Source organism: Tachypleus tridentatus, chromosome 8 (genome assembly GCF_004210375.1).
Source record: "Tachypleus tridentatus isolate NWPU-2018 chromosome 8, ASM421037v1, whole genome shotgun sequence".
Classification (NCBI taxonomy): domain Eukaryota; kingdom Metazoa; phylum Arthropoda; class Merostomata; order Xiphosura; family Limulidae; genus Tachypleus; species Tachypleus tridentatus.
Genome location: NC_134832.1, coordinates 59,006,420 through 59,022,888, shown reverse-complemented (window position 1 = coordinate 59,022,888; position 16,469 = coordinate 59,006,420). Strand labels below are relative to the sequence as shown.

The window sequence follows — 16,469 nt, the reverse complement described above, 5'->3', positions numbered from 1 at the left end:
AACTTTTATTAAATTGTCCATCACACCCCTGTATCCTGCTTGGACAGCGGTAAGCCTTTGACTTTACAACGCTGAAATTAGAGGTTTGATTCTCCTCAGTGTGTACAGCAGATAGTCTGATGTGGCTACACACCACCCATTCCTATATAGTTCAATGGTTGTTTCGAGGCTCGATATCCATGGGGACAAAGCGCAGAAATCTTGTTGTATAGTTTGTGCTTTGAAACAGCCCCCCGCTAGAACAGCGGTAAGTCTACTGATTTACAACGCTAAAATTAGGGGCTCGATTCCCCTCGATGGGCTCAGCAGATAGCCCAATGTGGCTTTGCTGCACGAAAAAAACACAAACACACGCTTTGAAACAAACTTAAAAAAAAAACAGATTAAGTCATAAGCGCAGTGACGACTTTACCGCAATAAGTCATTCCAAATTAATCTACAACTGCACCATAGTTATATTACCCCGAATTAATTGCAAATCGCAAAATTGCCTTTAAACTGTTTACTCAGTTGCTTGAGAAGCCTGGTAGTAGTTTCTATATTTTCTTCATTTTCATTTTTTTTGCAGCTGTCCGAATTCAGTGTCACTGTTCTCATTTGGAGTTTATTCGACAAACTTTTACGCATATCCTTAAATATATATTGAGAAACATTTATTTTGATCTGATGACCAATGTACTTGTTTCTATACTTATTGTTGTGTGTATTTTTTACTTCGGAGTTTATCTTCCCGTTTTGTTTCGAAGGTCAAATTTATGGCTACCGATAATAATGGCTTTAAAAAAACAACTTAAAACGTTAATGATATATATAACAAATTTACATTTCTTTCAGTGACAATTACGTGCGACGTTGAAGATATGGTTCAGTTTGCCCTTCACTGTGCTCTGTATACTTGAACTTTGGCACTTATTTAACTGATAAAGTGTATTGTTAATGTTGACGCTAGTTTAAACGCTTTGTAAGCTATGAACTTTCAACCTGTCAATTAGATACTAAACAAAAACAAAGGACTTCCAAAATTAATCTGTCTGTTTGCAGCGTTATCTTATCCATGATGACTGCAGACAAGTCACATCACTTTATTTGGTAGGTATAGAGTAAGAACTACTTGTCATCCCGTGTTAAACATATCGACAGAGCTACGATATACGCTGTAATTGTTTCTTGTACCTTGAAAGAGATATATGATTGTTTTATTTGGTAAAAACATTGAAAAACATAGGTCAGCAAAATCCCACAAATGTGCTCATCAAAACCATAGCCATGTGGATTTGGACAAATGTTCTATTGACAGCTTTACTAATAACAGTGATGGTGTGCAAGTCAGGTAAGAATCTTTATATATACTAGTGACAGCTGTACTAGTAACAGTGATGGTGTGTAAGTCAGGTAAGATTCTTTATACATACTAGTAACAGCTTTACTAATAACAGTGATGGTGTGTAAGTCAGGTAAGAATCTTTATATATACTAGTGACAGCTGTACTAATAACAGTGATGGTGTGTACCTCAGGTAAGATTCTTTATATATACCAGTAACAGCTTTACTAATAACAGAGATGGTGTGCAAGTCAGGTAAGATTCTTTATATTTTCTAGTGACAGCTGTACTAATAACAGTGATGGTGTGTAAGTCAGGTAAGATTCTTTATATATACCAGTAACAGCTTTACTAATAACAGTGATGGTGTGTAAGTCAGGTAAGAATCTTTATATATACCAGTAACAGCTTTACTAATAACAGTGATGGTGTGTAAGTCAGGTAAGAATCTTTATATATACCAGTAACAGCTTTACTAATAACAGTGATGGTGTGTAAGTCAGGTAAAAGTTTTCCATTTCAAAATGTTTGATTCTCTGAAACTTCAAGTTTTTTTTTTTTATCTTTTCGGATGTTCTATTCTGTAAAAATATATTTATACAATAGTATACGTTCTCTGAACCTCTTACAAATATATGCCTCATTCTACCATGACATATTGTTCAAACTAGTATTAGAGGAGTACGTAAACCACCAAGCGATTCAACTTTTTCATTACATAAGAATCTATAATAAATCACGATAGTGAATCAAAATAATGATTGCAAGGAACTTGGTAAAACCCTAAGAGAACATTCTGGAAGGAACAACCTTAAACAATAAAGATTCGTTTCAAACAATACTTTAAAATCTTTACTGTTGGCTGTTAAGGCTATACACACATATATATGCACAAATCAGCACGCATGCACAACTTGGTATGTTGCACCTAAACCTTTTGTGGAATAATAATAATAAATATGGTAGTGCAAATGTCATACGGCGATTGAAAAGTCGATTTCATTCTTCTGTGTTGTACATGAGCTAAAAAAGATCATAATTCTAGTGTAAACGATGTTATAATTACCCCTTACAGTTAGCTTTCTTACGAATATCTGATATTTCTTTAATAATTTAAAGAACAGTGCGAAACAGGAAGTTCGTTTGTTTCGTTTTGAAATTCACGCAAAGCTACAAGAGGGCTATCTGCGCTAACCGTCCATAATTTAGTAGTGTAAGACTAAAGGAAAGGCAGCTTGTCATCACCACTCCCCGCAAACTCTTAGGCTACTCTTTTACCAACGAATAGTGGGATTGACCGTCGAATTATAACGCCTCCACAGCTGAAATGGCGAGCATTTGTTTGGTAGGACAGGGATTTGAACTCGCGACCCTCGGATTACAAGTCGAGTGTTTTAACCATCTGGCAAAAACAGGAAGTACTCGTCAATAATAGATGAACACTGTTAACATCTAAATAGTCAATGTTTCCTACACTATAAATACACTGTAGAACTCCTATATTACGTAGAAAATGAAGGACTAACAACAAAATCAGTAAACACAATATTTAATAATATTACACACAATCCTAGAATAATTACTTTAAAAACACGACCATTTATTTAAAGGATATTTTAATTGAAAAGGCTGGTTTTGTATTGCTAAAATTTTATGCGCTTGTAATTGGGGTTGTGTCTTAGGTTATGCAAATATTTGTCCATTGTTATGCATTGTATATAGAAATTTTAGGCACACAGAAACTACTGATGCTCACTTTTTTCTCAAATAAATATCCATGAAATTTTTTTGCTGCAGCTTAACACTTTACATCTCAAACTAATGTTATCAAATAGCCAGTAGGTACAGTAAATAATCATGAACCGTATCAGGTACAAAAAAAAGTAAGAAAACAAAACTGGAGATCCTGTAGACATTATTAACTCAAACTATAAATCCCTATTTTGACTTCACCAAATGTAATTCTAGGTAACAGCATAGAGCTAAATAGGGAATTGTAGCTTGAGCAAGAAATGTCTACAATATTTCCAGACTTGTTTTCTTACTTCTATAAGATCGTTATTTGCAGATTTTTAAATTCCAAATATTTTATGTATCTTTTAATATGTAATATTAAACCTAGGTCATGATGTATATGTGTGTATATTTATATATGTTACAATATTGAAGTTAAGCCATCAGATTAGTATCTATGTTTCTATGCGTTTTTCTAGCTTGAGTACCCATCTCCTGGACAGAAGTTATGTAAATTCATGATTAATGAAAGGTTATCTTAAGACATGACATGTTGCTTCCCTTATATGTAATTGTAAATAAAATGCTCATGATTATCGCAAAACGCATAATTGAAGATCTGTATGCATCTCCCCATAGACCCAGTAAACTTCCTTACCAGCTTTGGTAAAGATCCACTTATAAGGGGACAAGGGACAAAGCATATAAGAGGCAACAAACAGTACTATTGCATAAAAGTGGTTAACATTTTTTATAACTGTTATCACGCATCTTTGGCACAATTAAACCTAATATTAACAACTCTAGGTTGCGGGTGGCTAGTTCTCAAGGCCAAATCATTTTGAACATTTGTTCCTCTATATATTTCATTCCATTCATTAACCACAACCATTTATTATCCTGAAGAAGAAAATTGAACTATTCGAAAGCGATTGAGATTTAGGTCTCTTTTAAAGAAAAAAAAAAATTGCAACTTTTGTGTGTGATTCTATGTACTGACTTTTTAACCATAAGTTTCATACAGATTAATGTATCAGATAAATATATATATTTGTTACCTTCATCTTTAAGTCGTTAGACGAATGTCTAGGCCACCATACTATTGATCTGGATCAGTCAATAAGCGTTGATGTAATATTATTTTAAGTAGGCTATCAGGTAAGTATGTTGACTCTATTCAAGTTAAGTAAATATATTCATCAAATAAAGATCTGTCCATTTTACAAATTATTTAATGATTTCCTAAGTTACGTATTATACAAGCTAGGTCTTTAGACTATTGCCTAAGTTACATTTTATTTAACTGTGGTCATTGGATGATTACTTGTATCAGGTTGTCCATAAATAAAAGTAGCTTTTGAACTGTGAAGTTTGGAAGAGTATAAACCAGTGTTGTAAAACATGCTTTAATCAAAGTAGGCGCCATTTGCTTCAACGCACTTTTGCCAACGTGTAACGATAATGTCTATGCCTCTGCTGTAGAAATCAAAGTTTCTATGGACAATGAACTCCACGAAAGATTCTTCTGCAGCTGCCTGGTTTTGAAAACGTTTATCGTTCAAAGTTGTCAACATGCTTGAGAAAATGAAAATCTGTAATGGAAGGGTCTGGGGAACAAGGCAGATGAAACGGAACCTTGATTCCAAATTCGTTCAATTTTTGAAGCGTCATTCTTGACAGGTCTCATAACGCTGATTTTGTTGATCTTCAGTCAGTTCATGCAGAACCCACTTATTCAACTTTTTGTCTTCCCAATCGCACTCAGGTGATTGGCAATACTTGATTTTCTTGTGCCTAGCTTTTCTGCAAGTTCACGTACTGTTGTGCGAGGGTCTGTCTCAACTGCTTTCCTTAATGTCTTTTCATTGAAGGATGACTTCTTTCTACGACCTTTGTGGTCTTCACGACTTTCATCTCCATGTCAAAACCTTTGGAACCAATGCTGAACTGTAGACTCAGTAACAGATCCATGGCTGAATGCCTGTTCAATGTTCCATGCAATTTCAGAATCTTTTCGTCCAAGTTTGAAGTCGTAGAGGAAAATCAGATGAAAGTCTTTCTTGTCCTTTGGGATTACAAAACTTACTCTGAGTAGAGTTGAAACAGCAGACAATTAAGACACCCTGTAAGCGATAAACGTTGGATTAAACCCAACCAAACAACGATAAGTTACTCAATATTCAGCTTCTAAATGTCACCGTGAGAATTCCGACATTTATTTCCGGACAACCTAATTTATTATACCGTCTAACACATTAAACGAGTATCTATGTTTATAGATTGAAATTCCATCTAGGAGAAAGTTTGCACTATTCTCATGCGCTTGTACTACTGAAACCGGAGATAAGCAGCAGTTTCTTTGTGTGACATGGTATGGATATGACCTCTTTATTTTATTACATTATTCTAGCCAGGTCACTAGATCCAGAACACATGCTACTACTTGTTGATAAAGAATATCCTGTGTTGGTGGTGTTGATAAATTGTCTTTCATTTCGTCTTCTTCTTCAAAACAAAGGGCGACTAGCGTAGATAGCTCTCAGATAGGTGTGACAATAAATAAACAAAAGCCTTTTGATAATTAGAGCGTGTAACTGATACCTATCTTGATGTCACTCAGACATAGCTAGAACATGTCAGTACACATCTCATTGATGTCGCCAGGCGATACTTAGTATATATCACTCGACGTCTGTATTTACATCTCCAGTCTTGTTGTTACTAGGTGATATCTAGAACATGTCCCTGCATATCTGTCTAGATGTCATCAGGTAATACTTGAAACATGTCACTGCACTTCTTTCTTGATGTCAAAAGAAGGGAATTCGGCGATTTTACTGACTGTGGACTCTTCTTGCTGTTATGTATAACCATAACTAAAGAATACAGAGAGCTTAGATAATAGTACTTCACACATTTAACGTTTGATGATCTTGCATGTATTACTAAATATAAACTGCATGACATGAGTGAAAACTGCTCTTTACGATCCGATAAGTACATATCATAGTTATAGAAGTTAATTCATTAAAATCACCAGCGGGCAAATGCTAACGGACACAGCGATCAAAGGAATAAGGCACTGGCAATAAAGTGACCGCTGGTCAACAAACTGAATACTGTTAAGTTATGATATTTATATTTAAAATTATAATTAGCTGCATTTCCGGTAAATCTTATTTTTAGAATTAAGTGTCATTGAATACATTCTATCAAAACACTTCTTTTCTTAATTTCGCGCAAAGCTATTCGAGAAGTATTTGCTTTCGTTGTGTATAATTTAAAAGTTATACATTAGAGAGAAGGCAGCTGCTCAACAATACCCACCGTCAGTCCTTGAACTACTCTGAATAACGAGAGCCACCACTATATTACAACGCCCCCATGCTTGAAAACCCGATAATTTTAGTAACACGATCCGAACCCACGTACCACAGATCGCACAATTCGAGCGCCTTAACCACCAGGTTGAAATGAATGAATATGTTAGATAATACATATGATAATATAATATCCAAGCTAGTTCAGTAAGGATACCGTTCTGTTTTTATGTTATGAGTGATATGGAAGCTGTAAATCATAGAATATCTTTCAAACTTAAGGAAACGTAATTATAAACTAGGATCCCACAAATTCGATAATAACTCTGCTTGATATGTTTCTTGCGTTGGAATTCTACCTGCTGGGATTCTTACATTACAACTCTACCTGTTGGGATTTTAACGTTATAGCTAGCTCTACCTGCTGGGATTCTTACATTACAACTCTACATGTTGCGATTATTACGTTATAGCTATCTCTACCTGCTGGGATTCTTACATTACAACTCTACATGTTGCGATTATTACGTTATAGCTAGCTCTACCTGCTGGGATTCTTACATTACAACTCTACATGTTGCGATTATTACGTTATAGCTAGCTCTACCTGCTGGGATTCTTACATTACAACTCTACATGTTGCGATTATTACGTTATAGCTAGCTCTACCTGCTGGGATTCTTAAATTACAACTCTACATGTTGCGATTATTACGTTATAGCTAGCTCTACCTGCTGGGAGTCTTACATTACAACTCTACATGTTGCGATTATTACGTTATAGCTAGCTCTACCTGCTGGGATTCTTACATTGTAACTCTACCTGTTGGGATTGTAACGTTATAGCTTTACCTGCTGGGATTCTTATATCATAACTTTACCTGTTAAGATTCTTACACTATAACTCTACTTGTTGGGACTCTTACATTATAACTCTACCTGTATGGATTATTACGTTGTAGCTCTACCTGCCGAGATTCTTACATCATAACTCTACCTTTTGGGATTATTACGTCATAGCTCTACCTGTTGGGATTATTACGTTATATCTCTAACTGTTGAGGTTCTTACATTATAACTCACCTGTTAGGATTCTTACATAAAAACTCTACCTGTTAGGATTCTTACATTATAACTCTACCTGTTGAGATTATTACACTATAATGCTACCTTTGTGGTTGTTACGTTATAGCTCTACCTGTTGAAGTTCTTACATTATAACTCTACTTTTTAGAATTATTACGTTACAGCTCTACCTGCTGGGATTCTTACATTATAGCTCTACCTGTTAAGATTCGTGCATTATTACTCTACCTGTTGGATTATTACGTTAGAACTCTACCTGTTAAGATTCTTACAAATCAACCTGTTGTATTCTTAGGTTATAACTCTACCTGCTGGGATTTTTACATTATAACTCTACCTGTTGGGATTATTACGTTTTAACTCTACCTATTTGTAATTCTTACGCTATAACTCTACCTGTTGAGATTCTTACGCTATAGTTATTCCCGTTGATTTCCTTACATTTTAAACCTGTGTGTTATATTTATTACATTATAACTCTGAGTGTTATATTTATTACATTGTAACACTGTTGAGATTCTTGCAGTATAACCCTATCAGCTACACCTCTAACGCTGATTTCATACAAACCTAGACTCATCAGTATTAGTTGAAGAGCTGTCGTGTACATTCGAACATGACAGTTTCTGTGGATGGAAATCTGTTTCAACATCTAACTCTTCAAACACATGGAAGATTTTAAACAACGTCACAGACGACCTTGAAAAACACGTGCTTCGCATATTCTCAGGTAGTTATTTAATAATTTGCAATACTTATATATAGATACAGGAAAAACTTATATCTCTATACTTGGATATACCATTTAGCTAGAGGAAGATGGAGGATGTATGATAGAAATTTAATATAAATAATGGATATGTTAAACCAATGAATACTTTTAAACGTGATATTGTTTCATTTCTATAAACGTAAATAAAACCATGATCTATATCTCCAGAATGTAACTTTATGAGCTTTATATTTCGCTATTACAGCTTAGTCAGGAGCAATCGATATCCTACAAGTTCACTAATCCAGTTAAATCTAAATTGGAATACTGTCGTTCTTAAATCGAAAATCTACACACGTATTAAAAAAAATCATATTATATTAAAATGTTTACGTTTTTAGAAATGTATCATAATAAACTCCAGTTTGAGTTAAACAAAGTTAAGAATAATAATATTATTATTTCACATGTACAAACACGTATTGTGTTTCTCTGTCTTATATACGTACAAATCACTTCTCTTAGTGCTGAGTGAGTGACCTTTTATCTTTTGTATATTTAGTGTATATCAGTGTTCTGTTGTGTTAATCTCTTTTATACTTATTTGTTAATGTTATCATAACTTCTTGTTTCTGTTATAATCTACAACTTTTGAGCTTCGTGGTTTAATTACAGTGAAAATAGATATATATTAAATGCATATGTCTTATGACCTTATTTTAATTACAATTTTTGACGTTCAGTCTGTGAAAAAATAAAATAAAACATTTGGTCAGTTGACACGTCATATATTTTACTTATTGTTTTTATCTTAATTACATGTAGTGGATTTTACTTTAGTGTATAACAACTTAAAATACACGAAAACCAAAAACAGCCATTATATGGCTCATCTCCCATCTTCTTACAACAACGAAGCTGACGTGTTCATACAATGTTGCCATTTTGAGGTGATGTACCGTAAATATGTAACATATTACCATTCTTTACACCGATTAATTATCTGTTTTTAATAATATATCATTTTCATCGTGTTGCATTGTGCGTTTAGAAAACAAACAAAGCTGTTGGCTGCATAAAACTGAAGGGTATTATAATTTGTTTTGAAGGGTTTTTTGTTGAAAAGTAAGAACTCGTTTTAACTCGTGCATCATATAATATCAGTATATACATAAAACATGTAAAGAGGAAAGGAACATTAGGATATGACACAATTAATACAGTCTATTTATTGTTTGAAATGAACATTTAGTCATTTTAATGTTCTTTAGTTATGGTGCAATTCCAAGATTTGCCTCTAAGCAGAGGGTGGGGTGGGGGCTTGGAACTTGAAAATTAATCATAAATGTTCGGTTAATACGCGAGTATTTTGGGGTTTTTTCTACAGGTTTTAGGACATTTTATTCTATTCGGCCAGTTTTGATTGGTTAAAGATAAGCTGATAACTGACTGGTCTCTTAATATTATTTGACTGGTCAATTTGACCGACTTATCAATCCTGCTTTCAAAGTATCAGTATATCTCTAGCCATCCATAATTTAACAGTGACAGACTAGAGGAAAGGCAGCTAGTCAATAGCACCCACTGCCAACTTTTTCAATAACAAAGAGTGGGATTGGTCGTAACATGGTAACACCCTTACTGCTGAAAGGGTGAGCCTCAAATTGCAAGTCAAGCACTTTAATCACCAGGCCGTTTACATTTAGTATCTTTATTAGAATAAACAAAACAAATAATTTAATTAGATACACTAGAATAAAAGTATTTTAGAACCATTAAAAGTTTCACTGTGTCGGTATTTGGGTATTGATGTTGAATACCCAGGAGGGTCAGGTACATTAGACCTCTTCCTCCGAACCATTAAAACTTAATTATCTTTGGCTTGTTTTGAATTTCGCGCAAAGCTACACGAGGGCGTAAGACTGAAGGGAAGGCAGCTAGTCATAACCACGCATCGCCATAAAACATATATAAAACATATTACTATAAAACATATTCAGTAGTTTAATACCACAAGAACAAGGCAGAACACTTGTTTGACTTAGACCTTAACAACAGTCACGTGTTTGATTCCTTGGTAATTTTAATTTCGCCATATTAGAAGTTTCGAACTACGAGATGTAATGCGTAGTAGAATGCTTCACTTTAAAATCAATTCAAAAACAAATATGAATAAGAATAGAATTGTTAAACTATCAAACAGTAGTTTTAGCCTTTGTTTTTATCTAAAAACCTACTCCGACCATTAAGGGTAGATACCTGAGTAAAATGTTTGTTTTTGTTTGTGTTTCTTGGAACAAAACACATTAAACACTAGAGAAAAAATGACATGAAAAATTTCGTGTTTTTAATCTTATTGTCACCAATTGGAACATAATCAAATTCGTTCCAGCATATATTTAATTGTCTCGATTTTACTGTTGATTTGTTTTATTTTTATAACACGCTATATTCGTCTTTACCTGCAACGATACAATTCTTCTGTTTCATAGAAACAACCCTCAAAATATCACAGGAAATGTTAAATATATTTCTATTATTTGATTAGAAGCCGTATATGAGGTAATAAACATAAAGTTAAACTTTTATCGAATCTTGTGAGTAAGTTTTGTTGAAAAATGATAACTAATGAATACTCTAATCAACACTAGGATATCCATTTATTGTTTCTTACATGGAAACGAATGACTCGTTTACAAGTGAATCTTGGTCAACAAAACAAATTCAGCTGGAAAGTCCTTTATTTAAAACAACCACGATGCCTGTGATAACCCGTTTCGAATATGTAACAGTAGATGGCGCTACACTATCCCTTGTTGTTGTTGGACAAATTAATAAAATTACCATTTGGACTTCGGATATGAACGACAAGGAAGAAAGACAAAACGGAACTACAAATATATGGAAAAGTCAAATAATACAAGACTTTTGCTCACACATCTTTCCAGGGGAGTCGATTAAGGTGAGAATTGCCAGTCTTGTATTACGTACAAGAATATAATCGCAAAATGCTTTTTATAGGACTCTATATGATACTGTATTTACAAAGTAGAATAAAGGGGAGACTTTATATCAACAACGATTTTTCAACATATACATACTACAAAACCAAAGTTAAGTTTTCGCTGTTCTTGAATGTTAGGTTTTGATTATGTACAACGTTATCATCAACCTAACAAGTTATTTTTTTTTTGTTTTTTTTTTGCAGTGGAATATAGTTTATTTCTGGAATTTCGGGCAAAGCTGCTTGAGGATTATCTAGGCTATCCGTTCTTAAGGTTGAAGTGATGAGCTAAAGGAAAGGCAGTTAGCCATCAACACCCTCCGCCAACTCTTGAGCTACTCCATTTTTAGGGGTGGTGGTGTAATAATATTTCGAAATAATCACAGACAAACAAATCCTTAAAGGAATCATAGTATAGTCTCAGTTATTGTTATTTTGTTCCGAATGTACCTGTTTTTGTCATTAAGAAACATGAACCTTTCACAACTGTAGAAAATTTTGGATCAATACACACACAAAATACCCAGTGCACTAAGAAATAGAATGTTATTGTCTAAGTTAATACTGTACAAATATTTATCGGCTAATATATAACTACCAATTTGAAAAGAAAAAAAAAAAAACGTAAAGTAACAAAATATATTAATGTGTTCAAGAAGTTACAGTTTATGTTTAGTGGTTTCAGTTTGACGGTATAGTGGAACAACGACACATAATAACGTTTTTGACTTCAATCGAAGAATTCAAGTGAAATAAAATATTTCATTTTTTATAGCATAATATAAACTGCAGATTTTTTAGTTAGTTTATTAACCACCAGATGAAGTAGTCTATCGAAAGCAAAAAGCTTTTCTTCCCTCACAGGGTTGACAGGCCAACAGAGGTTACGCTCTCTTTTCGACCATGAGGTAAAATTTCAGAGCATTGTGACTGTTGATAATCGATGGACAGGTGTATATTTTACAGCTCTGATAAAAATATTCCAAACTTGTTATTGATAACGAGAAACCTACTTGAAGTAAAAATGTATCTCAGAACGGCTGGTATGGGCATTAACACTTTTACTAATAAAGCACAGAACAACGTTTCGACCTTCCTAGGTCATCTTCAGGTTAAACAACCGTTCTGAGATTTCAAACTCAATGTTATGAAATTATGCTGTTTAAACATTCAAAACTCTTTAGTTAATTAATTATGAAGGTAAGTGAGATATGAGAAAGGAAAACGATATTCAGGTAGCGGAGGCAGATTTTTCATAGATTATGTCATTTGTCCAGAATCGTTTTCCAAAGAGACATCTAATATAGTTTGAAAGGAAGTTTTTGGAAGAGGAACCAGAGAGTCTAAGGAGTTGGTAAGGATGATATTGTGAGTGAGGAAGTAACGTGTGATATATTTAACACAAGGATTCTGAAGATGATGAAGAGTGATAGAAAATGTTATTTGATCACTCAACTTCTGAGTTATGTTGGATAACTTGATTTTGAAGGCCAGTTGGAAGACTCGTTTTTCTAGGACCCTAAGTCTTTAACAGAAAAAGATGAAAAGATAGCTGATCATAAGTTATGACTAGAGATAATGCCGTTGGCTTTTAGTTGTTGAAATTCATGTCCTGTTAGCCATCCCCAAATTTTAAGTGATAGACTAAAAGATCGTGGGTTCGAATGCCCGTCGCACCAAACATGCTCGTCCTTTCAGTCGTGGGGACGTTATAATGTTACGGTTAATCCCACTATTCGTTTGTAAAAGAGTAGCCCAAGAGTTGGCGGTGGGTGGTGATGACTAGCTGCCTTTCTTCTAGCCTTACACTTCTAAATTAGGGACAGCTAGCGCAGATATCCCTCGTGTATCTTTGCGCGAAATTCAAAAACAAACAAACTGAGTGATTTCTGAGGCACTGCCAACTTTCGGCTTTTAAAGTGTAACTACATTTTTTATTTATTAAATCGCTAAAAGTACGCTAATGGAAATATTTCACATTATATTTGGAGAAATAGAATTTGATTGTTTTTGTTGTTTTGAAACATAATTCAAAGTTTTTAAAACTTTTATTTCTTCAGTATCTGAATAAAGTTTGATGTTATAATTTGTAATCCTGTCAGTTACCTATCTATTACCAACTGCTTACGAATACGTTTTCGTTTTCCTACAACAGTTAACACTAGATGGCAGGAACTAAAATTCTCAGTTACCATTTTCTTGTGATCATATTTTCTAATATTTTCGTAAATTTAGAAGTAATTATTCGAAATACAAAAGCAATACTATTTTTATATTTCGCCTCAATTCTATTATCACTAATAATTTTACTACTAAAAATTAAATCAAATCATCTATACACTAATTTCTTTCTTTCTTACTTCTCTTACAGCTAATTTTTGTGGCAAATCTGACAACTATAAACTCCATGGCGGCTCTTGCTAGCATCATGACCTCGTGTAAGTAACACATAGTAACGAGATTGTTCATTTATTGTTGTTTCCAAACTCACCTTAAGTACAAAACTACTTCCATGTTGTTCTGTCAGTTATCCTGAAAAATCGATAGACAGTATTATAAAAGTAGAGTTTTTCCTTCCACTCTTTGTAGATCGCATGTCGTTTGTTACCCTGGAAATGTGCTTAACTTTGTACAGTCAAAATAAACATATGGGAACTTTATAATGATGATGAATCAATATTTTGGAGAATGTTTATTGGTGCAAGGTGGTTAATAATTGATGTAGTTTTATGATAAGTTAGTGTTATCTTATTCAATATAGGTTCTGCATTTCTGGTGTAGTAATATATAAGTGCTTCATACTACGTTTACTATACAGATTTATCTTCGTTAATATATGCCTAATTTCAAATTATTTAGGTTCTGATCTACATAGTTTGGATCAGAAGTTTCCACGGTTCTCAATACACAGAAACAACACTTTTCTTATTTTGTAAGTTAAACCTGGGACGAATTTATAGTCCCCCAGTGGCTCAGCAGTATGACTGCGGACTTACAACACTAAAAACCGGGTTTTGATACCTGTGGTGGGCAGAACACAGATAGCCCATTCTGTAGCTTTGTGCTTAATTCAACAGCACGAATTTGTACAAAGATATCAAAATAAGAACGAAATCATAACCATACCTTTAATAATGTAAGCATGCATAACCATACTTTTAACAATGTAAACATATCTTTATAGATTAATCAAAAACATTATAATCATACTTAATTGTTTGTTTTTCACACAAAGCTACACGACGGTTATCTGCGCTAGCCGTCCCTAATTTAGCAGTGTAAGACTAGGGGGAAGGCAACTACTCATCGCCACCCACCGCCAACTCTTGGGCTACTCTTTTACCAACGAATAGTGGGATTGACCATAACATTATAACGCTCCCACGGCTAAAAGGGTGCGCATATTTGATGCGATAGGGATTTGAACCCGCGACCCTCAGATTATAAGTCGAGTGCCTTAACCACCTGGTCATGCCGGACCACATGTAAAAAATAAAGAGCCTATCTTGACCATTGTTTCTGTAATAAAATGACAGTAAATCAAAGAAGCCGGTGTTTACATAGTTTTCGGGCCTGGCATGGCCAGGTGGGATAAAACGTTTGACTCATAATCTGAGTTCGAATCCCCATCGCATCTAACATGCTCGCCCTTTCAGCTGTGGGGGCGTTATAATGTGACGGTCAATCCCACTATTCGTTGGTAAAAGAGTAGCCCAGGAGTTGGCAGTGGGTGGTGATGACTAGTTGCCTTCCCTCTAGTCTTACACTGCTAAATTAGGGACGGCTAGCGCAGATAGCCCTCGTGTAGCTTTGCGCGAAATTCAAAAAACAAAACACAGTTTTCGTGTAACTAAAATTATACGTTACTGCACCAAGAGAAGGAATATTTTAATTAACATATATGCGAAACTTTAATTTCTATAAGGTACAGACGGATTATTTCACACAAGGTAGACAACTACTATAATAAAAGTTTTTCGTTTGTTTGAAGTTAACACAAAGCAACACCATGGGATATCTGTGCTCTGCCCACCAATAGCATAAAAATCCAGATTTTAGCGTTGTAAGTCCGCAGACATATCGCTGTATCACTGAGGGCATAAAAGTATTTAATAGTCTGTTTAAACTTACATTAGATATATCATGTAAATGGTTGTTGTATGTGTTCATAGTCACCTGAAAAACTTTGTTTACGTTTTAGTGAACCCTGACCTGTCAGTCCACTGTCCGTTCCAACTACCAGGTAAAAGTGAAACAGATTCTGACGAGTCTTTTCCAAAATACAAGTCTATCATTGTAGTGTGTATCTTGTTAATACTGTCACTGGTCTGTCTGGCCATGGCGGTCATCTCTTACCGAAACAAGAAAAACAAGAAGGCGCAGCAAGAGCAGAAACCGAAACAAGAACTCGAAACCTTTGACTATGCCAAGCTGGAAAATTTCGAAATCGGATAAGCTAAAGCATACAGGGATGTCGTGTCGTTTATTAGATGTGTGATTCCAGACGTCTATAATCAACATCGTTGTTTGTTACATAGTGTAACAGACGTTTTGACTTCATGTATTTGTATCTATATTAAAAAAAAAAAAGTGAAACACACAGCAATTACCAAGCTTCCAAGACAATAGTTTTTCACTCGGTAGATATGTGAGCTAGGGGGCGATATAAAATCTGGTAGTTTAATCGGGACTTTCCTTATATTTAAGGCTGTAAGAATCAGGTTCAGTTCGAGTTATCTTAATCTTGCTATTTTAACTTTTTTTTTCTAATTAAATTGACAAACTTTTGAATAATAAATTAGAGACACAAAACTAAAAATCAACACTACTGAAATTACTTCATGACGTTGTTGTGTGTTATATTTGATTTTTGTGCTTACTAATTTAATGGTTTTAAAAATAATTGTCATATCCTGAAGAACTCGATACTCGCATTCCTTCAGTTACTGCAAATGTTAAGTTATTTGCAAATAATAAAAAAACAAATTATGACGTTTCTTAAACTTAGTATTTTACGTTCTGAACCCGGTATTGTTTAAATTTTCTTGTTATGAATACTGAACAATAAATAATTATTTTCGTTATTGATGTTATATTATGAATTATTCGTTTTTTTTTGTGAAAATGTTAACAATGTAACACTTATACCAAGGGCGCAGATAGTTTAGTTGCTTTGCGCCATAAAATGCCAAACCAACGAACTTGTATACCAAGCACGTATCTCCCAGTAACCCTACTTATGAACGTTATAAGAGTTCGTGGCAAACCATGTCACCTGCTCCTTCAAATAT

The 16,469-nt window shown here is 34.2% G+C and overlaps 1 protein-coding gene across 2 annotated transcripts; it reads left to right on the top strand.

Annotated features, from left to right (window-relative positions):
- Positions 1-1,095: 1,095 nt before the first annotated feature.
- Positions 1,096-16,262, top strand: LOC143222452 (uncharacterized). 2 transcript variants are annotated; one of them, XM_076448993.1, is made up of 5 exons: positions 1,096-1,330; positions 8,037-8,192; positions 10,826-11,136; positions 13,550-13,616; positions 15,380-16,262. In XM_076448993.1, exons 1-5 carry the CDS (start codon positions 1,267-1,269, stop codon positions 15,631-15,633), a joined length of 852 nt encoding a protein of 283 aa, XP_076305108.1. In that variant the 5' UTR covers positions 1,096-1,266; the 3' UTR covers positions 15,634-16,262. The 2 variants fall into 2 exon arrangements, with proteins under 2 accessions (XP_076305108.1, XP_076305109.1); XM_076448994.1 differs by lacking the exon at positions 1,096-1,330 and adding an exon at positions 1,548-1,578.
- Positions 16,263-16,469: the final 207 nt, after the last annotated feature.